Genomic DNA, 26,527 nt, shown 5'->3' on the forward strand with positions numbered 1-26,527 from the left:
CCTTTGTCAAGTCTAGAGTAGTCAAGTACCAGGCATTACCCAGATGGTCCACTAGCTTATCTATGCGAGGTATGGGGTACGTGTCAAACTGGGATACTTCATTTAGTCGCCGGAAACCGTTGCAAAACCTTGTGGTGCCATCAGGTTTGGGTACCAGCATGATTGGGCTGGACCACTGACTGTGGGATTTTTCAATGATCCCCAACTCCAGCATTTTTTTTACTTCTGCTTTTATTTCCTCCCTTTTGGCCGCTGGCACCCGATAGGGCCTCATTGTTATTCTGGCCCCAGGGTTCGTGACGATGTGGTGATACGTCTTGGTTGTTCGACCCGGTTTTGTTGAGAACACATCTTGGTTCCAGAAGATCATCTCAGACACCTCATTCTTCTGGTCTGGTGTTAAATCAGGAGACACTCTCACCTGTTTGGAAGGCTTGTTCTCCTGGATTAGGTCTTTTTGGTCTTCTGAAACCTCTTGTGCATGCCAGGGTTTCAGAAGGTTGATGTGATAAATCTGTTCTTGTTTTGGGTGTCCTGGCTGCCGCACCTTGTAGGTTACTTCTCCCACGGGTTCAACCACTTCATAGGGCCCCTGCCATTGGGCCAGAAGCTTGCTTTCTGCCGTGGGTACCAACACCATCACCCGATCCCCTGGTTGGAACTGTCGGACTTTTGCCTGGTGATTGTAATAGGTTCTCTGGGCCTCCTGAGCCTTTTCCAAATGTTCCTGTACAATAGGGGTGACACGGGCTATCCGGTCTCGCATCTGTATTACATGTTCTATTATATTTCTCCCCTCATTGGGTTCCTCTTCCCATATCTCTTTGGCAATGTCTAGTATGCCACGGGGGTGACGCCCATATAATAACTCGAAGGGGGAAAACTCAATTGAGGCCTGAGGTACCTCCCGGAGAGCGAACATAAGGTAGGGTAGTAGGGCGTCCCAATCCTTCCCGTCTCGACTTACCACCTTTCTTATCATAGCCTTGAGGGTTCAGTTAAACCTTTCTACCATTCCATCAGTCTGCGGATGGTAGACTGAAGTTCTCAAGGTATGTACATGGAGCAGCGAACAGAGGTCCTTCATTAGTTTTGACATAAATGGGGTTCCTTGGTCTGTTAATATCTCCTTTGGGAGCCCCACTCGGGCAAAGATCCCCACCAGCTCTTTGGCTATTGTTTTAGAGGCAGTGTTCCGCAGGGGGACGGTTTCCGGGTAGCGAGTAGCATAGTCCAAAACAACAAGTATATACTGGTGGCCCCGAGCCGTCTTCTCCAGGGGTCCCACTACGTCCATGGCTATTCGCTCAAAGGGGACCTCTATGATGGGAAGGGGTACTAAAGGTGCCCTCAGGTGGGGACGGGGACTGTGCAGCTGACACTCTGGGCAGGACGCACAGTATCTCCGTACTTCTTTGTGTACTCCGGGCCAGAAGAACCATCGTAGGACTCGTGCCAGGGTCTTTTCTACCCCCAAATGTCCCCCAAAAAGGTGACTATGAGCAAGACTTAATACAGCATTCTGGTGTTTGTGAGGTACTAGGATCTGCTGTATCTTCTGCCCCTGTACTGGTGCAACCCGGTATAAGAGATTCTTCTTCATTATGAAGTAGGGTCCTGGTCCCTGGGTTTTCCTTTCCACGGGGACCCCATCTATTTCAGTCACCTCCTTCCTAATGTTGTCGTACCTTGGGTCTTCGGCCTGGTCTCGTCCAAAATTTCCTCTTCTGGGACTAATCTGCCCAAGATCTAAGGGCCCAGTCTCTGTTGCCTCTACTGGTTCAGAAATGCTAGGGTGGGGGTCAGACTCGGGTGCTTCTCCCTTTGAGGTGGCCTCCTTTTCAGCTGCTCGGGTCCGCCTGCCTACGAGAGCGACCCTCTAGCTTTGAGTCAGTATTCAGGTTCCCAAGGCCTTAGCTGCCCTCCTTTCCCTTTTCGACTTTCTACCATGTCTGGGAACGGGAAATAAATCTGGGGATATTTCAGAGAAAACCGAGGGTTGACAGTCTACTATGGAGGCCTCACTAACTTCAGGGTTCTCCTTTTCCTCCAATCCTCCTAGTGAGAGTAAGTTTCCAAACCCTGGAAAGTCCCTCCCTATGAGCACCGGGTATGGGAGTTTAGGGACTACACCTGCTGCTACCTCAGTAGTGTTCCTCTGAATTTCGAGTTTTACTGGGATGGTGGGGTAATAACCAACTGTCCCATGGACGCATATTATCCCCATACGCTTAGCCCGCAGCAACTGACTACACTTCACAAGCTTCCCCGAGACAAGCGTGATAGCACTCCTTGAATCAACCAGTGCTGTGGTCTCTACCCCATTTAGCTTTACTGGTCTGGTGTACATGTGTGGGGTTAGTGAGACCCCCACAAGGTGGATTAGGGAGCATGGGTCTGCCCAGTTCCCCAGGTTACACTGCATCGGCTCCGCAGCATTGGGACATTGTGCAGCTATATGTCCCCACTCCCTGCAGGCATAACATCTATATGGAGCCCTAGGCATTCCCCAGTCTCTTGGTTTGGGCAGTCAAAACTTATGATCCTCTTCTCTCCCAGTTCTCTGACTCTTTGTGGCTTCTGGTGAGCCTTCAGCCCCTCTCTTTTTCCACCTGGGCTTCCCTGGTGGCCCTGTTACTCGAGCTCCAGGGCTTAGTGCTGCTAGTTTAACCTGGGATGCCTCTTCCTTAACTGGTCGGGTCAGCTCCCTCGCTGTCCTTCGCCTCTCTACCAGTGCAACAACCTCATCATAGGTGGAGGGTTCGTTCTGGCTTACCCAGGCACGAAGGTCTGGCGGCAGTCCCCTCATGTATCGGTCGATGACCAGAACCTCTAGTATCTCTTCTGGACTCCGGGACTCTGTTCGCAACCACTTTCGTGCGAGATGGATGAGGTCATACAATTGGGACCGCGGGGTTTTATTTTCCTGGTACCTCCACTCGTGATACCGCTGGGCCCGCACTGCAGTCGTTACCCTGGATCTGGCCAGGATCTCTGCTTTCAGCTAGGGGTAGTCTGCTGCAGCCTCTTCAGGCAGATCATAGTAAGCCTTCTGGGTCTCTCCACACAGGAATGGGGCAAGGAAGCCAGACCACTGATCTTGAGGCCAGGCCTCCCATAGGGCTGTCCTCTCAAAGGCCAGAAGGTATGCCTCTGCATGATCCTCCCATGTCATTTTCTGCAGCCATTGGCTGGCCTGTAAGAACTGTGTCCTATCATGGCCGTTGTTCAGCTCTGTAAGGGTCTTTACCTGGTTTACCAGTTCTCACAATATAGCTCGGTCTTGAGAAGCATGGTCCATCAGCAGGCGATTAGTCTCTTGCTGCAGCCACACTGCCTCCTGTTGGGCAGCTGCCTGGACACGGGTAACCTCCTGCTGGGCCGCCATAGCTTGTATCAATGCCCGTACTAAGTCTTCCATTGTGGTGAAAAAAAATAAACCCTCTACCTTTTTTTCTTTTTTTTTTAAAATCACCCTCCTTCTTCTGCCGCGCTGTGCACACCAAGATCCCACCCCTGACACCAGTTGTGACAAAGTTCCTCCTCTACCTTGGTGGGTCCTGCGCTTACTGGCAGATTTGCTCACCTTGGTGATCTCCCCCACAGTCTGGATCAACTCCTCCTGTGTCTGATCAGGAGTTGGGAGGTTTGGGAGGAACCCTGGCCTGCCCTCTACTCCGGGTTCCAGCCCAGGGCCCTATGGATTTGCAGCTGTCTATAGTGCCTCTTGTAACAGCTGTGTGACAGCTACACCTCCCTGGGCTACTTCCCCAAGGCCTCCTCCAAACACCTTCTTTATCCTCACCACAGGACCTTCCTCCTGGTGTCTGATAATGCTTGTACTCCTTAATCCTCCTGCAGCACACCCTCTCACTCTCAGCTCCTTGCACCTCTTGCTCCCAGGTCCTCACATGCACTTCCTCTCCTCTGGCTCCTCCCCATCTGACTGGAGAGAGCTCCTTTTAAAACCCAAGTGCCCTGATTAGCCAGCCTTGATTGGCTGCAGGTGTTCTAATCAGCCTGTCTGCCCTAATTGGTTCTAGCAAGTTCCTGACTACTCTAGTGCAGACCCTGCTCTGGTCACTCAGGGAACAGAAAACTACTCACCCAGTGACCAGTATATTTGCCCTCTACCAGACTCCTGCACCTCACTGGCCTGGGTCTGTCACACTGGGTTTAAAAAGAATTAGCCAAGATGGTCAGGAATGCAACCCCATGCTCTGGATGCCCCTAAGCCTCTGACTTCCAGATGCTGGGACTGGACAACAGGGGATGAATCATTCAATAATTGCCTTTGAAGCATCTAGCACTGGCCACTGTTAGAAGACAGAATACTGGGCTAGATGGAATATTGGTCTGACCCCGTGTAGCCATTTTTGTGTTCAAGATCTTAACATTTAGAAAATAAAGAGTTACGGTCTCACACCTTCCATCCTATTTTCCTTTATGCCAAACTCCCTCATTACATGTGAAATCATCTAGCCTAGATCTGAAATCACAATATATCCCCACAGCTCAAAACACTCATGTGCATTTACCCGCTATCTTGACACTGTGCCTGGCAGTATTATCTCAGACTAATTTTTGGAGTAGAGCTGCCCAGAAAAGAGAATTTCCATTTAGGGGGAAATTCTGGATTGTTACCGATTCATTTTATTCTGCATCAGAATGAAATATCAACATCCCAGAATTTCTGGTGAAACGGAACAATTTGTTTCAGGGCCTGCCAGCCACGGTGTGTCTTAGGCTCTCAAGCAGCCTGTCTTAGGCCTATTTGCTGGGGAGCTGGGCTGGTTTCCTGTCAGCCCACCCATCACTCAGCTTCCTGCTGGTTTCACTCTAAAGTTTTGATGGAATCCATGCATTCCCAAGGAACATTTTCATTCTGTTGAAACAGGATTTTTCTGACACAAACTCTGGTTGGAAAACTTTTGACCGGCTCTAGTTTTTGAGACAAGCGTAGACCACAAGGGTCAAATGATGGTACATTGAAGGTGGAGATGTGATTTTTGGTTATATTGGTTCCATAAAGTATTTTTGTTGAGGGATGTGTTGGGCAAGGTTTTATATTTGTGAGCTCCTTATTCAAAATGTATGTTTGGACTTGTTTTTTTGGGGGGTAGTCAGACTTACAGCTATAGGGTGGCTTGAACAATAGGAGCAGAGCAAAGTAGTAAGGATCCATTTCTCAGATATATTGGTAGAGTAGTTTCTCCTCAAATGAACTTTCCAATCTTTGTGTTCCTTTGTCCTTTCTGTGGCATATCTGAGACTTCTACTCTGTAGTCATGTAATTGTTGCAGTTTCATGTAGACCTACTGTTTCCAGTTAAATGGTCTGGATTGTAATTATCAGTAAGATTTATTTTCCACAGACCTGTTTGTTTGAATTTGTTTGGTAATTAAGATGGAGGAATCTGATCTCCTCAGATTTTCCATAAAGTGTGATTCCTGTGTGTTTAATCAGCAGCTTTGTAGGTAAGCCCTACATCCTCTGAGAGAGACTTCTCAATCCAAAGAGTCCAGAATTTATTGATTAGTGAATTGTTGTTTGCCATGTCCTCCCACAGATTTTTGAAGTGCTCACTTCTCACACTTGCTTTTGTAGGCCATGACAGTGTGCTAGAGAGCAAGGGACCTGTCTGTCAGTATTGACTTGCCAGGCTAGTAGAATTGTAATCATGGACAACGTTCTTCATTTCTGAGGAGACTATATAAAGACCAAGTAACTTTTCCAGAAAATGAGAGACAAAGATTATCAGATCTTATAACTCATTTGAATAGTATATACATTAATATTTTGGTAGACATTACCATAGGATATGCATGGATTTTTTTATTATTATTAGTTTACTAATAGATACAAATTACTGATTAAACAAACGTTAAGTGTCTTTGTGTCACTTTCACTTGCATTTGCATCAATGCAATGCATCCTAAAGGGACCCTGGCTAGGTGGTTTCAAAGCCTTGTTAAACATGTGGTGTCACTTTTTGTGGATTCAATTTCATTTAAATGCAACTTTAGAGGCAGCCACTGATGTAGAGCATCCTTCTTTTCCTTCCTATTCCTATATAAGGTGGTTTAGCAGCTTATCACTTTGTACCTCCACCTTCCCTCTCCCGCAGAGAAAAATCTAGATGGTTTATGCTCCAGACCAGTGGTTCTCAACCTGCAGCCCATGGGCCACTTGTAGCCCAATCAGCACAGAGCTTCGGCCCATGTGACATCCTCAGGGCCATACAGGAAGTATTGGATGTGGTCCACATAACACATTCTGGGCCTCAAATGCATCCCACAATAGTAAATAGGTTGAGAACCACTGCTCCAGACTCTTCAAGTTTTAAAAATCAGCCACTTCTGTGTGTCTATACTTCTTATGCAAACGTTTTAAAAATTCTTAGTGTGTAAGTTAAGGACTGATTTGTAAATTAACAATGAATTGCGTGGTTTTGGCAGCAGCACTAAATTTGCAATTGCAGGGCTGTAACAACATATTACGGGCCACTTTCTTCAAATCAGAGTATGTTTTGCAACACAAGAAAGTACTCGAATTGTAACGTATTTTACTACAAAGCCTACTTTGGCTTGGTTGGCAAATTAAGCCCTGGTCTACACTACGATTTTAGGTCGAATTTAGCAGCGTTACCTCGATTTAAGCCTGGACCTGTCCACACGAAGAAGCTCTTTTTTTCGACTTAAAGAGCTCTTTAAATCGATTTCTTTACTCCACCTCTGATGAGGGGATTAGCGCTGAAATCAGCCTTGCCAGGTTGAATTTGGGGTAATGTGGACGCAATTCAATGGTATTGGCTTCTGGGAGCTATCCCAGAGTGCTCCATTGTGACCAGTCTGGACAGCGCTCTCAACTCAGATGCACTGGCCAGGTAGACAGGAAAAGGCTTGCAAACTTTTGAATTTCATTTCCTATTTGGCCAGCGTGTTTGCAGAGCTCATCAGCATGATGTGCACATTGCCAGGGCACATTGCCAGCCGTACTTTGTGAGAAGTCTGTGACCATGTCCCTCTCGTCACCGCGCTGCCGTCGCCTCCTCACCTGGTTTTGCACGAAACAATTGTCTGCCGTTGCTCTGACAGAGGGAGGGGCGACTGATGACAAGGCATACAGGGAATTAAAATCAACAAAAGGGGTGGCTTTGCATCAAGGAGAAACACACACAACTGTCACACAGAATGGCCCCCTCAAGGACTGACCTCAAAACCCTGGGTTTAGCAGGCGATTGATTTCACAAAACAAATCGGCTCAATTTCTTGTTTTGATCCATCTATCTTAGGCTGGCAGCAGACAGTGCAGTACGACTGCAAGCCATTGTCATTTCCTGGGTGCTTGGCAGAAGATGCTGCATTACGATTGCTAGCCATCATCATCTTCTGGAAGCTCGCTAGAAGACAGTACAGTACGAGTGCTAGCCATCGTCATCTCCTGGGTGCTCGGCAGAAGATGGGAATGACTTGGCTGAGTCACTCCCATGTCTGCCCAGGCGCCCCTGACCGTTCTCACTGAGGTCGACTAAAAGAGCACCCAGGAATATGACGACAATGGCTACCAAAGGCAATGACCTGTTGCTGTGTAGCAATGCAGTCCCACGTCTGCCAGCACCCAGGAGATGTACGGTGACGGTGAGCTGAGCAGGCTCCATGCTTGCCATGGTATGGCATCTGCTCAGGTAACCCAGGAAAAAAGGCGCAAAACAATTGTCTGCTATTGCTTTCACGGAGGGAGGGAGAGAGGAAGGGAAGGAGAAGGGGGCCTAACAACATATACCCAGAACCACCCGCGACACTGTTTTTGCCCCATCAGGCAATGGGATCTCAACCCAGAATCCCAACGGGCAGTGGAGACTGCGGGAACTGTGGGATAGCTACTCACAGCTACCCATAGTGCAACGCTCCGGAAGTTGATGCTCGCCTCGGTACTGTGGACGCAGTCCGCCGACGTAATGCACTTAGAGCATTTTGTGTGGGGACACACACAATCGACTGTATAAAAACGATTTCTAAAAAAACGACTTCTATAAATTCCACCTAATTTCATAGTGTAGACGTACCCTAAGTTATCACTTGCCTTGTGGCAAAAGTCAAAAGCATTTGAACTATCTGGTGCAGCTAGCTTACAAACTTTGTTCTCCATCTTGAAAAATCAAACCAAACTGTCCTGCAGCAGCTGCCAGTAAACTTGCAAGAAAAGTTAAACTCTTGCTAGCCTCTCTGGCAAAGATAACTGGCTCTTCAGCACCTGACTGTAGCTGAAGAAAAGTCCAGGCCCAAACCTCTCCAGTCACCACAGAAATGTAGTTGTGGGACTGACATCATTCTTTTAGGGTTGCCAACCCTCCAGGATTGGCCTGGAGTCTTCAGTGTTAAGGCTAACTGGGGACCTAGGCACACAGTGACATAGGGCCTCCCATGACATCAGCCCCAGGCAGTAGCAGGGGGAACCTCCTTTCCACTGTTGAAAGCAGGGGTAATGGCAAGGGACCCTCTGTCTTCCTGGGAGCAGGGCCAACCTCCCAAGAGTGACAGGAGAAGCAGCAGGAAAATCCCCTCTCACAGAATTGGGCAGCAGCATGGGGGACCTTTTCCCCCTAGCAGAATGAGCAGGTGCCCCTTTCCTCTTGGAGAGGCAGAAGTGACTGCAAGGGGCCCTCAAGTATTTAGTCCCATAGTTAGGGTGTATCTGCTTAGGTGGTGAACTGGCACACTGCCCTCTCTTCCTCCTGCTGTGCTCAGCCCTCTCTATTTGGGCAGCAGTAGAGTTAACATTCCATTGAGATAACCATTGCAAGTCACACCTCTAGAGCTATTGTTTCACGCTACCTGTAGAGGCAGTCATCACTCAATTGGTTACACCTGGGTCATATTTTTAAGTTTTCCTTCACAACCATAAAGGCTAGAAACTTGCTGTTTGTTTTTTTTCTTTTTTGAGGTGCTGCTTTTTAAGCATGGATTCTGATGTACTCATATGACTGCCGGAGCTGCAGCCCCGAGCATAGACCTGTGTGCCTATGTCTTAATCTAGCCCTGCTTGTACTTTTTTTAAAAAATACACACCTTCATGCATTTATAGTACATGATGTAATTTATGCTAATGACTGGGAGAGACTCGCTGGAAATTACTGATTTTTTACAAATTAGCATATAAGAGAAAAAACACCAAAAATAAACAAGGATATTGCACCACAAACTATACGCTTGCTACTTGATTTGACAAATGTGATTTACTTTGGTGTCTGTCTAAATTAGAGTTTTCTAGAGCACTCATCTCTGTGATATGTGAGCACTAATTTCCTAGTAAATGTTCTGTAATGTGTCAAAATAATGAAGTCTTAGTCATATGAGACATTATTGCAGCACTCTTCTGTTGTACCTTCTCAGAATAGGAGGAATATGTGAATAATAAGGGTAGGGGCAAAGGGTAAGTAATTGATACTGAAAAGTGTGTGTGTGAGAGAGAGAGAGAGAGAGAATGATCTGTGCTGTGAAAAAATAACTTTTGACGATATCTAATTCTATTTATTAACAATCTGATCCAATGTTAGGGCAGACATTGGGGTGTTTTTCTGCTCTTGGGTACTATCTGTGCCTAATATAGATGTTAATTGATACGCCCAAGGTTATGTGCCTTGGTTTCCCCATGTGTAAAAATTACTATAACACTTTCCCACTTCTCAATAAAGTTGTGTAAAGCTTAGTTGGCTAATATTTATTAACTACTGCTTGATCCTGAGATAAAATGAGAAATTGGAATATAAAATGTCAGCTTTGAATGAAAATTGAGTAAATCAAAAACAGATGTGCGGTGGCAAAATTCATTATAGCATGTTACCAAAAACAGTTACGTTAGGGCGGGATGGGAACACATCTTTAATACAATAGTGGGCACTAATTAGCTAATGATAACAAGGTATTATGTGTATTACAAATGAGAGACTCCTAACAGATTTTAGTAGTGATGACAACAAGGATGTGAAAAAGTTTAACTTCAGAAAGATTCTTAAATGCAATAACTTAGAGCACTATATATATATATATAAGTTGTTTCTGTCAACATTTGAAGTTCAGCAACAATAGGCAAAGATTAGATGAAATGATTATTTGCTGTAACCGTGGCTCTTTGAGATGTGATGCTGACGAGTATTCCACTTAAGTGTGTGCATGCCCAGCACACCAGGGCCAGAGAAATTTGCCTAGCAGTATCCATGGAGGGATGGCGCTCGGACCTCATGGCAATACCCACTTCCTCCCCCTGGCTACATATTGCAGCGCTGTCCTGCTCCTCCCTCAGTTCCTTCCCACTGAACAACTGTACCTGAGTAGATGCAGCCGTGTCTTCCACTTAGGTGACTCACAAGCAGTACCCCCCAAGAGGCAGGGCTTGGAGTCTACATACACAAGGACTGCAGGACTATTCTACCGAAGCTTGCATCTGCCATGGAAGATGGAATTATGGCATAATGGTTCAGGAACATATCTATTGGCGACCGTTTAGCAGCCCTGCAGATGTCCAATATGGAAACGTCACTGAGGAATGCTATGAATGTGGCTTGCCCTCTCGTAGAATGAGATCACGCCTCGCTGAGGGGGTGCAGCTGAGGCTATTTCGTATGCCATCTTGATGCAATCTCGGGCATTGGCACTCTCACTGAAGGACTGTCTGCATATGTGGACTCTCTACTCAGACCCTATGCCACCAGCACTCCCAGCTATCTCCGTGACACCACTGATTTCCTGAGGAAACTACAATGCATTGGTGACCTTCCAGAAAACACCATCCTAGCCACCATGGATGTAGAGGCTCTCTACACAAACATCCCACACACAGATGGAATACAAGCTGTCAGGAACAGTATCCCTGATGATGCCACAGCACAACTAGCTGCTGAGCTCTGTGCCTTTATCCTCACACACAACTATTTCAAATTTGATGACAATATCTATCTCCAGATCAGTGGCACCACTATGGGCACCCGCATGGCCTCACAATATGCCAATATTTTTATGGCTGATCTGGAACAACGCTTCCTCAGCTCTTGTCCACTCACGCCCCTTCTCTACCTTCGCTACATTGATGACATCTTCATCATCTGGACCCATGGGAAGGAGACTCTGGAAAAATTCCACCACAATTTCAACAGCTTCCACCCCACCATCAACCTCAGCCTGGACCAATCTGCATGGGAGGTCCTCTTCCTAGACACCACGGTGCAAATAAGTGATGGTCACATTAACACCACCCTGTACCAAAAACCTACTGACCGCTATGCCTACCTTCATGCCTCCAGCTTCCATCCCGGGCACATCACACGATCCATTGTCTACAGCCAAGCACTGAGGTACAACCGCATCTGCTCTAACCCCTCAGACAGAGACCAACACCTACAAAATCTCCACCAAGCATTCTCAAAACTACAATACCCGCATGAGGAAATAAGGAAACAGATCAACAGAGCCAGACGTGTACCCAGAAGCCTCCTACTGCAAGACAAACCCAAGAAAGAAACCAACAGGACTCCACTGGCCATCACATACAGTCCCCAACTAAAACCCCTCCAACGCATCATCAGGGATCTACAACCCATCCTGGACAATGATCCCACACTTTCACAGGCCTTGGGTGGCAGGCCAGTCCTCACCCACAGACAACCTGCCAACCTGAAACATATTCTTACCAGTAACTGCACACCGCACCATAGTAACTGTAGCTCAGGAACCAATCCATGCAACAAACCTCGATGCCAACTCTACCCACATATCTACACCAGCGACACCATCACACGACCTAACCAGATTAGCCAGACCACCACCGGTTCATTCATCTGCACGTCCACCAATGTAATATAGGCCATCATATGCCAGCAATGCCCCTCTGCTATGTACATCGGCCAAACTGGACAGTCTCTATGGAAAAGGATAAATGGACGCAAATCAGATATTAGGAATGGCAATATACAACAACGTGTAGGAGAACACTTCAACTTCCCTGGCCACACTATAGCAGATCTTAAGGTGGCCATCCTGCAGCAAAAAAGCTTCAGGGCCAGACTTTAAAGAGAAACTGGTGAGCTTCAGTTCATCTGCAAATTTGACACCATCAGCTCAGGATTAAACAAAGACTGTGAATGGCTTGCCAATTACAAAACCAGTTTCTCCTCCCTTGGTTTTCACACTTCAATTGCTAGAACAGGGCCTCATCCTCCCTGACTGACCTAACCTCGTTATCTCTAGTTTGCTTGCATATATATATACCTGCCCCTGGAAATTTCCACTACATGCATCCGACAAAGTGGGTATTCACCCACGAAAGCCCATGCTCCAAAACATCTGTTAGTCTATAAGGTGCCACAGGATTCTTTGCTACTTTTACAGATCCAGACTAACACAGCTACCCCTCTGATACTTGATGCAGAATGTTATCCATTTCGAGATCATCTGCAGAGAGACCGTTTGACCCTGCATGCTGTCTGCATATGACACAAACAAATGAGGCAAAGCATGAAAGGGTTTAGTCTTGTCCAGATAAAAGGCTTGACATTGCCTGACATCTAAGGTATGGAGATGCTGCTGAAGGTCCAGAGCAGCAAACCAGTCATTGTAAGAAAACATGGGGAGGATAGTTGATAGTGAGGATTTGGAACTTCATGTACCTGATATATTTATTGAGGCCGTGAAGGTTGAGGATGAGTCTTACTCCTCACTTGGATTTGGGTACCAGGAATAGAAGTCATGACCGGTGTTCTGGCGGAAACTCCTCCTCCACTCCCAAAGCAGTATCTCATGAGAGGGGTCCCTGAAGAGGAATGGGAGGTGGGGGGAGGAACCAGATGGCATAACCTCATCTGACCATGCTTAGGACCCAGCTGTCTGTAGTGATTGAGACCCAAGCATTGTGAAAGCAGGGCAGCCTGTTTCCAAAGCAGGGGGATGAGAACAGAGGAGCAACAACTGGAACAGTGCTGTGGACCAAGGAGTCAAAATGGGTACTTGAAAGGCACTGGGGGAGGGTGCATGGATTGGCTGAACCCCAAGCCCGCTTGCTTTCTCCTGTTGGATCTATTAGTCTTTCCGAGGCAGCCTCATTGCCTCGAGGAAAGAAAGGCTGGCCAAACATGCACTACAGCCAATGGACCTGCTGCTGGATGCCGTAGTGGCGCTTCACCACAGGGTAGCCCCTGAGCCTTTGAAAGAGTGCAGCGTTGAAGGGCAAATCCCCAATGGCTTGCTGAACATCGGTGCACTGTCCAAATTCTGGAATCAGGATGCCCTCCCCTTGGTGACCACAGAGGCCACTACACTGATCGAAGTGTCGATATCAAGCACAGACTGCAAGAATGTCTTAGCTATCAAGCAGCCTTCAGGGACAAATGCCGAAAATTCCTCCCACGAGCCCTCGGGAAGCTGGTCTGCGAACTTTGACATAGCTGTCCAATTAACAAAATCGTACTTGGATAGCAAGACTTGTTGGTTAGCAGTTCACATCTGTATATCTGTTAGCAGTTCACATCAGAGTAGGTGTAAAACTTCCTGGCTATGAGGTCCCTATCCTTGGGCTGGACTTAAAACATTTCTGCTGGACTCTATCATTCACAGTTACGACTACGGGATTCGGGATCGGATGGGAGTAAAACCCCTCAAATCCCTGAATGGGAACAAAATAGCCCTTCTCCGTGTGCTTAGCTGCACAGTGTGAAGGAAGAGTGCTGCAGAGACTTCGACCAGTTCAAGGAGTGCATTGTTGATAGGAAGGGTGACTTTCTCAGGGGAAAATAGCTGTAAAACATCCATAAATTTGTGGGTATTTCCAAGGGAAGAAGCTACATGCCGCAAAAGGTCTTGGTATGCCTTAAAATCCTCCAGTACCGAAAGGGAGAATGAGCAAGGCTTCACAGCATTGTCCGGAGATGAAGACGAGGCTCTTAACTGAGCTGTATCCTGGTCCAGGGTTGATGGATCTGGACGGACTGACTATGGAGGCTCCGCAGGGAGAATGACCCAGGGCTGTCCGGGGGGGGGGAGGCAAGTGGTGCAATTTGCCCCAGGCCTCACAGGGGCCCCATGAGCCGTTGGCCGGCAGTGGTCCAGGTCTTCGGCGGTGGGGTCCCTTCAGTGCTGCCGAAGATGTAAAATGACTGAAGGACCCCCCACCGCCGAAATGCCCTGCGAGCCCTGGCCTGGTGGCAGTCCGGGTCTTCAGCGGCGTTTCGGCAGCGGGGGGCCCTTCAGTCACTCCAGGTCTTTAGCGGCATTTTGGCGGCGGGGGGCCCTTCAGTGCTGCCGAAGACGCGGAGTGACTGAAGGGCCCCCCACCGCCAAAATGCCACTGAAGACCCGGACTGCCACCAGGTGAGTACAAGCACCGCAGCTCCCCCGCTTTGCCCCAGGCCCCCTGAATCCTCTGGGCGGCCCTGGAATGACCACCAGTGCCTGGGCCTGTAGCAGATTGATGGTACCACCGCAGACCTGGCCAGTTATCTCACCTTTGAGCGAGATGAAGAGCAGAACCATCACAACTTAGGAGCATTCCACATACTCCATGGAGGCCACTGTCATGGATAAGGCATTGGTGGCTAGAAGGTGCTGCGCTGGAGACCTCTGTCCCAACCATGAGACACACGCCAATCCTAGTATCTGTAACAGTCCATCAGCAGCCCTCAGTGCTGGTCGGATGATGGAGAACAGGATAATGACAACCTCGACTGAGATGCAGAGGAGCCTCAAAATCCTGAAGATAAGGGTGAGCGAGACCAGAAGGAGTGAGCAGGCAGTCTGAGTTGTCCATCGCCAGGAACAAGGCAGGAAGCGGCACTGCTGAGGGAAGTGGTACAGTTGGTACCAAGCATGCCCATGCCAGAATCTTTCTCGGTCCTGAAGTGAACAGCAGTACGGGGATGTCTGATGGTACTGACATCAAGAGTGGCAAAAGCCGCCACAGAAGCATTTGTGGTTCTGACTGTAGTGGTGCCGAGTAGGTTCCCGGTACCAGCCCTACTTCCATAACCTATGGAAGGGAAACATTGGGGTGCAGTGCCAACTGACCTGAGTGTTCACCAGCTCATTCAGTGAAAGGGGCTATAGTTGACACAACCGTGGCAAAGTCCTGATCCAAAGGAGAGGATGAGACCAAAAGGTAGAGGAGGTCTGTAGCTGCCTGGCATGCCACCAGTGGGGAAACACTCAGTACTGGCATCTCCCTCATCGATTCAGAACTCATTGTATGCCTGGAGGCTGGAACCTGAGTCAACAGTGGAGGATTTCTAACCTCTCTACTAAGTACTGAGGAAGGGTTAGAAATACCCATGCTATCCCGGGCACCAGCACCCAATCTGGCAAATGGCTCCTCCGTTTCTTCGAAGAGGTGCCCACTCTGGAATCTGAAGCGGCTGTGCTCTTGGAACCCAAGGACAATCTCCAACCCGATGAGGTTCTCGGCACCGAAGCAGGCCACATCGCCTGTTTGAGCAGGTGCTGCTTCAGGTGAAGGTCTCAAGCCGCTTGAGTCCATTCCTTAAATGATCTGGACATCGCATAATGCTCCTTGACGTGGGCCTTGCCAAGAGAGAACAAGCACCACGTGTGGAGATTGCTGTTGGGGATCACTCCCCACATGAAAGACCACATTTAAACCGTAGTGAGGGCATCACTGAGGGAAACAAACTACTAAACTTACACAACTCTAGCTAACCCTAAGGGTACTACTAACTATACACAAGAGAAAAAACTGAGCCAGTTGTTAGGTTGAGACTACACAGAGCTTCAACTCCGGCCCCAGGCAGTAAGACAAACTGAAGAAAGGTTGGACAGTGCTGCCTCATGTAGCCAGGGGAGGGGATACGGCCATTAAGACCAATGTCGCCCCTCTACGGGTGGTACTAGGCAAATTTCTCTGGCTCCAGTGCACCATGCATGCATACACCTATGTGGAACACACGACTGCATCACTAGAACAATCAGTATTTTATTCGTGCAGTACTAATTCATGAGGAAAAAATATAATGTGGTTAACTGAAGTTTGCATGGCCCAGCATTTTTATACCTTCTTCACATAGAAAACTCAAAATTTATTAGCAAAGGCCTTGATCTTACAAACTTTTATTCACATTGCGCTTAGTAACATGAGGAATCCCTTGATGTGAAAGAAAGGGTTCGTGTTAGTAAGAATTTGCAGGATTAGGTCTGTAGTTTAAAACATCTGCCCTAAGGCATGGTACTAATTCAAAGTGTGTGTGTTACTGAGACCGCGAAGACTTATGTGCCTATTCTCCTACGTAATCTCTACAAGGCATACTGTAACTGGAAAAACCTACTTTCCCTCTCCCCCTCCATAATCCAAAGCATCAAGCAACAGCAACAAATCTGTGGTTGGTTTATCCAAAGTATGCTAAATTTCTATTGGTGGTTTTTTTTTCCTTAGGTGCTGTTTACTTACCCCCACTCTTACAATAGCTCTTAATAATATTAATTGCATGTGGGGAGATACTCTTCCAGAAACTATTATAAATAGTCCTTTATTATCATAATTTGTATTCCAATAGCACTTAGAGGCTAGCGCCCTGTTGTGCTAAGTAGCATAAAAACATAACAAAGGGACAGCCCAAGTCTGGGGGGAGGGATAGCTCAGTGGTTTGAGCATTGGCCTACTTAAACCTAGGGTTGTGAGTTCAGTCCTTGAGGGGGCCATTTAGGGATCTGGGGAAAAAATTTGTCTGGGGATTGGTCTTGCTTTGAGCAGAGCATGGGCCTAGATGACCTGAGGTCTCTTCCAACCCTGATACTCTATGATTCTAAGCCCAAAAGAATTTAGGTCAGGTTCAAAGTAGGAGCAAGGTTTAAAACACTTGAGTCCATGAAGAACTGCAGATCCAATTATAGCACTGGAATTTAGGCTGGCGTTTTCAAACCTGGATGCCTAAATTTAGCTCCTAAATACAAGCAGCCTGGCTTTCAAAGCTGATGAGCACCCATTGATCTCACTGAAATCAATGGCAGTTAAAGGTGCTCAGTGCCACTTTTACTTAAGTGCCGAACTTTAAACACCTAGATTTGAAAATATTGGCCAAAGTTTTATGTGTGTGGCACATTTAAAAGAACGGTTTCGTTTAAAATTACATCTATGCATTCCAGGCTTTAGAGCCTTACCCTACTGCTTTGGTGTCCAAACATCACCAGCATTGGTAACCAGGGCCGGCTTTAGGCAAATTAGCCCGATTCCCCGGAATCAGGCCCCGCGCCTAAGAGGGCCCCGCACCTTAGGTGCCTTTTTCATTTTTTTTACTCACCCCAGAGGTGGTCAGCTCCACTGGGGTCTTCGGCGACCCCACTCCCCTGGCCAGAGTGCTGGCCGGAGCACGGCAAGCCCCGCTCCCCCAGCCAGAGCTCTGGTTGGAGCGTGGCAGCCCCATGACCCCGGCCGGAGCTCCGGCTGGAGAGCGGCAGCCCCACGGCTCCGCGGCCCCGCTTCCCCGGCCAGAGCTCTGGCTGGAGCGCAGCAGCCCTACGGCCTCGCGACCCTGGCCGGAGCGCTGCAAGCCCAGCAGTCCCACTCTCCCGGCCGGCAATTCGAAGTGCTGCCGAAGACTGGGAGTGCCACCCAGTGAGTACAAGCCCCACCCCTCAGGAATCGGGCCCCACATTTGCTAAAACCGGCCCTGTTGGTAACATATGTAGATCACCTCAATCGTTTAGCCCAGAACTCATCTCTAGCTGCCACATTCTTTCAGACATAAAGCACTGGAACATGTACTAGACTCCTGAACTGGAACAAAATGCAGTCTACAAAAGTGTAACTCTCCAGATGTTTTCAGCAAGAAATATCAAAGTTACAAATTGCCAAAATTTAAAGATTCTGTGAATTTATGGAAAATCTGTACCCCTTTTGTTTTATTGGCCTCGCTTGTAAGAAAAGAATTCATATGGTATTCAGAGAAAGCGTTCCATATTGCTGTCTGTGGTTGCTGAAGCTGAGATACTCCTAGAGCAGCCTGTTTCCTTTGAAATCTAAGTCATAATTTACCTGTTGTTTTGTATGGCAAAAACCTTGGGGTTTTTTCTACTGGTTTTCACAAGACGGTTTATATTTCGCATGAAATACAGTGTATTTATGATACACTGAAGATTACATTTCCAAGAGGAGCATAAGAAAAAAGACCCATACAATGGTGCGTAATGCAGATAATTGGTCCTCACTTTCTTTATAGTACCTGTTCCTGTATTTACAGACAACTAAATTGCGTCCCCTTCAGTCTTTTTTTCTTCAGACTTGCCAATGGTTCTATTGAAGGGCCTGTTTCCAGATGAAACTCACCAATCTGTTTTGTTGGTATGTCTCAGTCTTGTTTGCTGCTTCTCCAGGATTTGAGTGAGTGAGGCCTTCTTAACAAAGATGTTCTCCAAAAATAGACCTGCCCTGGTTATTAGCCTGATTGCATACTCACGTCAGAATCATCCCACAGCCATTTTGACACTTCCTTGTGGATTGGCTGTTAGAAGGGAGAGGGAAGTGGGCAATTTGGGCAGGGAAAGAGGAAGAAGGAAATATATAAAAACAAAATATAACCAGTAGCAAGAGGTGGAACAATGAAAGGGGCCACCAGCAACAGCAGGAGTTCTGTACCCAGCCTGCTCCTATGGTTAAGTATCTGGACTACAGTCTGGGCTCTATGAAGGGTGGATGGTGCCTGAGAACAGATGTCCTCTGGTACCACTTGGGAAAGTAGGGACACCAGAGGTGCGTGCTGGGTGGGCCACAGGGTCACTAAAGCCCTCAAGTGATTAAACAATGGGGAGATGGTAGTACTTTCCCTCTCCTCTGGCACTGCTGCAAGGATGTGATTGTTTGTTTGGTTTGGTTTTTTATAGGTCTGCTCATCTCATATATGGGTCAGGGATTTTTAATCGTTATATACACAACAAATAAACAGGCCTGCCTAGAGACAGGTCAGCTTATGTGCAAGTACATATGGTAGCTGTTCAGATTGAACTTTGAAAATGGGCTCTTCTTCACATACCTTAGTAGAGGTTCTCTGTCACTGATGCAGGATTAAATAAAATGGTTTGTGGGTTGTTGTTTTTTTTAAATAGTTTTGTAAGGATTGTTTTGGGTCATGGAAAAAACCTTGACCATATTCTACTTTGATTTACACCAGTGAAAACCAGCAGATCTCCACTGCAGTCAGCAGTGTTATTCTGGATTTACTTTGGGGCAAGAACAGAATTTGTGTCTCTGATTTGGTAAATGCAGAGATTTTTAATAGAAGTAACAAATCCCACCACCATGTAGGATTTTGCTGAATCAGGCTTCCATTTCCCTCTCTTGGTATTATATAAAAATCATGTCTATAGTGGTCACTATTTAAAAATCAACATTTCCTAGCAGATCCCACACAGTTATTACAATTGTTTCCTATTTAGAGGAAAACTGCAGCATCTCAATTACCACAGTAAGTGACACATGCTGATTTTTTTTTTAATGGTGACTGGATATTAAAAGCTGGATGAAAATCAATAATTTGTCTTTTCTCATTGTAGTTGGTCCCCGGTCAAATACTGATGCAAATGAGTCCATTGAACAAATAGATGAAGATATAGCAGTGACTCAAAGTCAGATTAACTTTATTTGTCCAATCACACAGGTATGCTATTACTATTACTGTAGCAGATAAATATTTCCCATCTTCAGTTCCTTCACTGCATCTTCATAGCCATTATAATCCTATTCACATTCCTACCTGTATAACATACTTGTTAGCTATATATGTATATTGATTTTTAGAATCCAGACAATGGTCATGTTGCTGAAATAAAATCTCATGGGAATAATGCAATTTATCACATGGGGGGAGGGATAGCTCAGTGGTTTGAGCATTGGCCTGCTAAACCCAGGGTTGTGAGTTCAGTCCTTGAGGGGGCCATTTGGGGAACTGGGGTACAAATCTGGGGACTGGTCCTGCTTTGAGCAGGGGATTGGACTGATATCCCTTCCAACCCTATGATCCTGTAATCTGAGTAGTACAGCCTATGGAGCACAGGGACTTCCTGCCATTTTAAGCAAGAGACTTTCATGTGTGGGGCTTAGAATTGAATTATATTTTGTTGCCAGAGGACAGTACTTTCTTCCACAAGATAATACCTTCCTAACACATGGGGGCCTGGATAGTTGTGAAAGTTAAACTTGATTGTAATAATAGCTGGAGAGAAGGGTGATACCTATAAACTGTATTCAGTGGGGCACAAGATAGTTGGGAATTTTCTGTCAGAATGATTTTGTTTGAAAAATGCTCTTTTTGCAAAATCCAAATTTTTCCATTGGGAAAATCAAAATGACAGCAGCCCATCCAGAAGGTCCTTGCCAATTTCATTTTCAGACAGAAAATGAAACTGACACAAGCCTTCAAGGCAGTAACGAACAATCCAAAAAATTTCATGTTGATTCTTCCAATGCAGAATTTTTCTGGAAATCCGTTCCCACCAAAAATACTGCATTATTTGTCCTGTTTTGAGATGATGGTTTTTCCCCCAAAAAACGAGTTGGTTTTTCCATGTAGTTGATTTCCATATACCAGTCAGCTCTAACTGGGGCTGTTAGCAACATCCCAGGGCAGGTCTGAGAATGTTTTCAAGGTCATCATTAGTTCTGTTAAGTACAGTCATATTGATTGCAGATGGAAATGCAAAAGCCAGTTCGAAATAAAGTCTGTGGCCATACCTACGAAGAAGAAGCCATTCTAAAAATTATACAGCGTCGAGAAAATCAAAAGAAAAAGGCATGGTAAGTTAGCAAGAATGTGTGTGTCGGGGGGCGGGGGGATACTTGGCTTGCTGTGTATGTGGAATCATATTCCAATTGTTCTATGAAATTTATTTGCGTTGGCAAGGCTGAAGGAAGTAATATTTAAATGTCTGCCCCAAATCAGTCTCCCCATTAGTACTGTGCACATGGAGGATACCTTTTTTTTTTTTTAAATAAAAACAATATTTAAGAAAACATTCAGCAAGTGTATGGGGAAGTAACAGCCATTCACTGTACCTGCACAACAAAATAACAGAGATCTAGTACAGTCCTTAACAATACAGAGAAATTTTAACATCTTAAAGTAGCTAGTTCATTTTTTTCCATACCGTGTGTTTTTTTAAACTGTCAAAGTTTATGTAAAAAATAATATAACCCTTTTGCAAATGGAAGGGAAAAGATAGTACTGCCTCCTTTTTATAGCTTATATATTGTACTACAATAAGAAAAAGGAACTAATAAAGAAAATTATAAACCCCTAGATGAAGGGAAGAATGTTCAGCCAGAAAAATATGCTGTACAGTCCCTTCCATAATTCAGTAAAACACTTTTTACCATAGATAATGCTGGTAGTACTGCCTATTGTTAAGGTTGCTTGACACTTTCCATAAAAAGACCCTATTTTCAGCTGCTTATAACTTTGTTAAATTCAGGGCACATATTTTTCCATGCTGGGTGTCTAGATCAGGCGGCTGCTGTTATTGTTGTTTAATTTCAGCAAAAAGGTTTCAGCCATTTGAGAATGAGATCAGGGAAAATATGGGTTTGCCTATGTTGAAAACATATATTCTCTGTCTTATGGTGGGAAGCAGGGCCATGATATTTGCCAGTGGGGTCACCGTGGGGTCAGAGAGAGACTGATTTTCACCAAGCAGCATATGTTTGGCCATGTTATAAGCCTCTGAAAAATTTTCAGTTTTGCACACGCTCAGGAGAGGTTTGTAAGAAGCTGATGGTATTATTCTCCAAAGATTCTATCTGGACTGAACATACGTAAGCTGCACACAGCTCCCGTGTGATGACTGGCTGCTCGTGCACTATCCCCACAGTGACTGTGCGTGCACCATCACAGGACTGAGTAGGACTTTCCCTGAAATTGTTCTTCCTTACTTCAGGAAAGTTGCTGTTGTGCTAGCCACTCAAATGGATAACAAGGAGAAAGCAATCTGACTAGAATGCAAATGGGTGAAGGGAGACTGGTGCTCTGGGAGCAATAGGAGTCAGAGGGGACAGGGAGGCAGAGGCACAGAAGCTGGATTGAGGGATAGAACAAAGCGGGACAGCAGCTGGGAGGTGGAAAGGAGCCAAAAGAAGTAGCAACAGGAGCCAAAGAGTGGGAGAAAGGGGAAGAGGTTGTGAGGACAAGGGCAGAACAGCCTGTAACCACTAGACACACTCTCCTCCAGAACCTGGAATTGAACGAAGTAGTACCAAGTCTTAACGTTCCTCTGCTGTCAGTAATCAGCAGTGAAATCCACTAGCAAAATGAGTCTCTTCCTCCTCCAGAGGATGGTCCACATAGACAATTACAGCCCTGCTACTCAGATAGCTCACGTCACAGAGGTTGTTGCCGTGAATCTAAAAGTTCTAATCTTGCTGATGACCCACATGGGAGTCAGGATGCTTCCACATGATAGAATCTGTTTTTTCCGTTGGCTTTTAAAGAAACTAAGGAAATTACATGGAAATTACACATCCCTATATTAAGGTTGCCAAGTCAAGCACTTAAAATTTAGAAAATGCGAGAATTCAAATTGCACTTCTGGCATTTCCCAACATTTTGAACTTTTTGTTAAGGCAAAGTTAAAATAAAATGTTAACATACTACATTATACCCTACTTATTCAGTATCAGGTTAGTATTCAAAGAACATGGCTAAAGATTTTGGCTTGCCAGCTAGGGAGCCCTCCTCCTCTGAGTACACTACAAAGAGTGACCAAATTTCTGAATACCTATCCTCTTTTTGGCACTTCTTGTGTATGTACTTGGTATGAAAGCTTTTCCATTACAAGAACTGTTCAAATTTTATTGTACCTCGTTCCATAGGAGATGGAGTCACATTTTTCCAGTAATGTGCAATACAGAATCTAGCTGTACAGTTAGAACAATACATTAATTTATTTTTGATGGCTGTTTTAAAATGCAGATTCTTTGCTGGAGCATTAAGTAAGCAGGTCAGGGGATCTCTTGGAAGCCCGCATTTTGTCATAAGATGAATCTCTTTAATAATTTCCTCCAAAAAACAAATTTCTGGACACCACTACCACATGATCAAGTATGTTCCCCTTTTCCAGCCACCTCTGCAACGGAATGCCTCCCTACTAGCAAAAATATGATGGAACTTAACTAGAGTCAAATGCCATCTATACAGTAATTTATAAATTTTTCTTTGAGCTCCACAAATTGAAGATGTATATCCCCTTTTCCACAGAGAGACCTAATCATCAAGGTCAGTTTCTTTGTCCAAATCCTTCAACAGCTTTTTCAATCAAAATTGTGTATATCTTATAAATTTAAACCTTTGTTTCCAGCTTTCTCCTGGGTCAACTCCTCAAATGTGGTTAAAGGTCTCGAGAGTCTCCTCATGTCCAGATTTCACAATAAAATGTTTGACTTGTAAATACTGAAAACACGGGACCTTTGTATTTACATTATTACCTACCTCTTGGTGTGACTTCAGATCAGGACCCAGAAACAGCTGTCCGAATTGAGAAATCTCAGCGCTTACTGACAATGAATGGTCTCTTTGATATTTCCTAGGGCTAAATTCCTGATAGAAAATGCTACATTAATTAACAAACTTTTGAGTACTTGACCTGCAACCTTAACATTGTTTAATGTAGGGGTATTCTGATGTAATCATATGGTATGTTAGAAGTACACATGACAACAATAACAAGGGTTTGCTCTAACTACATTTAGAAAGGTTACTTAGGCACGCTACATGTAACTCTTAAGTTCTGCGTAGATCTGTCTGTTTAAAATGAGCTGAGTTGATGTGTAATTAACATTTGTTCTGGAAATACAGAATCAGTTTTTGAAATGCCACAACCTGCTAGGTCTATAGAAACCATTCAGACCTACTCTCTCAAGCTCCCAGCTGGAGTAACCATTTTCTGTTGTGCTGCTACATGATTGCATTCTTCACAGTGGTGTTCCAGTGGGAGCAAACATTCCTAACGTGGTTTAAAGGCAAAACCTGGTCAGTTAGGCAAAGCCCAAGTTAATGCACCTTGTCAGAGAGATCAATAAGTAGCTGAGGGAACAGGGTGAGGAACAGAATCTTCTCCCCATCCTCATCCTAGAGCTACAGCCATTGCTATAGGCAAAGCAATGTAATACTGGCTACAGCAAGCTGCATACTCTTCTTTCCTCAGGGCCTGTGGACTTGACAGGTGTACTTCACAGACCATTGGCTGTCTCTCAGCCATTTCACCTGGCTTGCCCGCAGCCTCCACCTTCTGTGCTCCCACAAAGAAGCCTGCTATGCAGCTCAGCTCAACTGCTATGCAGCTCAGCTCCACTGCAGCTTAAGGGACTATTGCATACTGCTCTGTGGCTTCCCCAACACCTTGCACGGTGCCTTCCACAGCCTGGGAAAATTTCATGCACTGGTCACAGTAGTGCTAATACTTACAGGAAGTGTTTCATATGAGACTTTCAAGGCACTTGACAAACCTTAATTAAACCTTGCAACACTTCTATCAGACAGATAATTATTATTCTAACCAGTTTATAGATTGAAAAACTGAGGCACAGCATGATTAAGTGATTTGCCCAAGGCAGACACAGCAAGCCAGTGACAAAGCCTGGAATAGAAGGGATGAGAACTGACTCTGTATTCCAAGTCCTAGACAAAATTCCTTCCCAAAAACAAACTAGGTTCCAAAAGAAGTGGGTCCTCAAATGTTTTAACTGTGGGCATTATCCATATACATCTGGCTCCACTAGCAAGGGGAAAAGATACCCTTCCCTGAATATCTTTCACTGTAGAAGTAATCTGACTTTACCTGACTACCTGCAGCCAAATATCGAACTCTGTATTTGTTCTACTTTTAGAGATCACTAATATGACATACAGTCCTCTCCCCCTCCGTTCTTGTGAGGACTCATCACTTTTCAGAACCCTAGCTCTTCCACTGACTCACTCTGTGGCTCTGGGCAAGTCACTTAACCTCTTTAATCTGTTTCCCTATCTATATAAGGAGGCTAATACTTATTCACCACAGATTGGCGGGGGGAGAATACAGTGCTTTGAAGATATAAAGCAATATATAAATACAATGATTACAGTAAGTAACTCTATTATTAGTAACACTGGCAACTCTCGTTGGATTTAAGACAGTGATCAACAGGTGAAAGTCTTTATATCTCATTACACTCATTCCCTGGAGACATCAACTCCCACCTATTAAGATAATTAGACTCTTTTTTCCCAAGAGAGATTTATTATCCATCAAGGAAAAGCTGCAGCAAATCACTGACAAAGTTTCTTTGGGGTGAGAGTGGGAATAAAATATAAAACAGCAAATGCTACATTTGGGTGACTAATATAATTCTTCTGATTTATTTATTTTTCTTTTTAATAGCTGCCCTAAAATTGGCTGTAGCCATTTAGATGTTAAGAGATCAGATCTTGTGCCAGATGAAGCACTTAAAAGAGCGATTGACAGTCAGAGTAAACAATCCCAATCAATGCCGTAGAAGTCAGCTGGACACACTGTTACAACAAAGAAAAAATTGTTATTGGATGTCTTGTGAGATAAGCTGCTGATTGTAAGCAGGTTGTGTAACTGATTGATATTTGAAGTGTTTCATTTGAAGGCAAAGTTGAAGGTGTCAGCTATAACTGAAAGCATTTCTTAAACTGCCAAGTGTGAAGCATTCCAGTTTAACTTGTTTATTTTTCTCCCTGAACCTCTGAAGTGTTGCGTTTTATAAATAAAATGTATGTGCAAAATGTAACCTCCTTTGTCAGCAGTGTGCTCATTTTCAAAGCATTCTAAAGATATCAATTTCGGTCCAAGCCTGCAAAATGCTTGCTGCTGGGTGCACTGTTTCTACTGTGAGCCATCCCAGTGAGACCTCTCTGTCGTTGCTAGGGCTGCTCATGTTAGGAGGCACTGTGGTCAAGATTTTCAAAGGGACGTGATCTGAGGTGCCTCTATTTTTGGATGCCCAGCACAATACCTCTTAAGGGAGCTTGATTTTCAGAAAGTGCTTAGCATCTGGATCTCATGTTTGGAAATGCAAAATCATTAGTCACTTTTGAAAATATTGCTCTATGCCTAGTATTAACCGCAGGTCCTGGCCCTTAATCATACTGTACTGCTTATATTCAAAATCTTTTATTTCAGACTTTATGTATTTGAAATTCCCAAGGGGGTTCACATTGATATTTTAGGTGAGAAGAATTGGCTTATTTATAAACATCTTCAGTTCATTAACCTTATGTATAATAACATAGGATATAATATATATAATATATATATAATAATATAGGATACCTACATACTTTGAGTTGCAAAGACTATACCGTGTAATGATAAGTTTCATACATGCATGCATTGTTACTGTTGCTATAAGCGTTACTTCATTAGACCTTTATTAACCCAAATTATACTTGGAGTATAGGCAACATTAAACTAAACATGCAGTTTTGTAATTGTTAAACTATAGTTTTAGTTTTTAAAACATGGGGAGGAGGATGTCCTGAATTGCCGAA

The 26,527-nt window shown here is 45.1% G+C and overlaps 1 protein-coding gene across 5 annotated transcripts in view; it reads left to right on the forward strand.

Annotated features, from left to right (window-relative positions):
- The window catches only part of NSMCE2 (NSE2 (MMS21) homolog, SMC5-SMC6 complex SUMO ligase), a 266,354-nt gene that overhangs the window by 157,134 nt on the left and 82,693 nt on the right, over positions 1 to 26,527 (forward strand). For 2 of the 5 annotated variants that reach the window (XM_030553816.1, XM_030553817.1), the window contains exons 5-7: positions 19,542 to 19,645; positions 20,675 to 20,781; positions 25,392 to 25,767. In XM_030553816.1, the coding sequence (XP_030409676.1) occupies positions 19,542 to 19,645; positions 20,675 to 20,781; positions 25,392 to 25,506 (326 nt within the window). In that variant the 3' untranslated portion in view covers positions 25,507 to 25,767. The other 3 variants (XM_030553820.1, XM_030553821.1, XM_030553818.1) reach the window with 2 other exon arrangements.

The sequence above is a fragment of the Gopherus evgoodei genome, chromosome 2, assembly GCF_007399415.2.
Source record: "Gopherus evgoodei ecotype Sinaloan lineage chromosome 2, rGopEvg1_v1.p, whole genome shotgun sequence".
NCBI lineage: Eukaryota > Metazoa > Chordata > Testudines > Testudinidae > Gopherus > Gopherus evgoodei.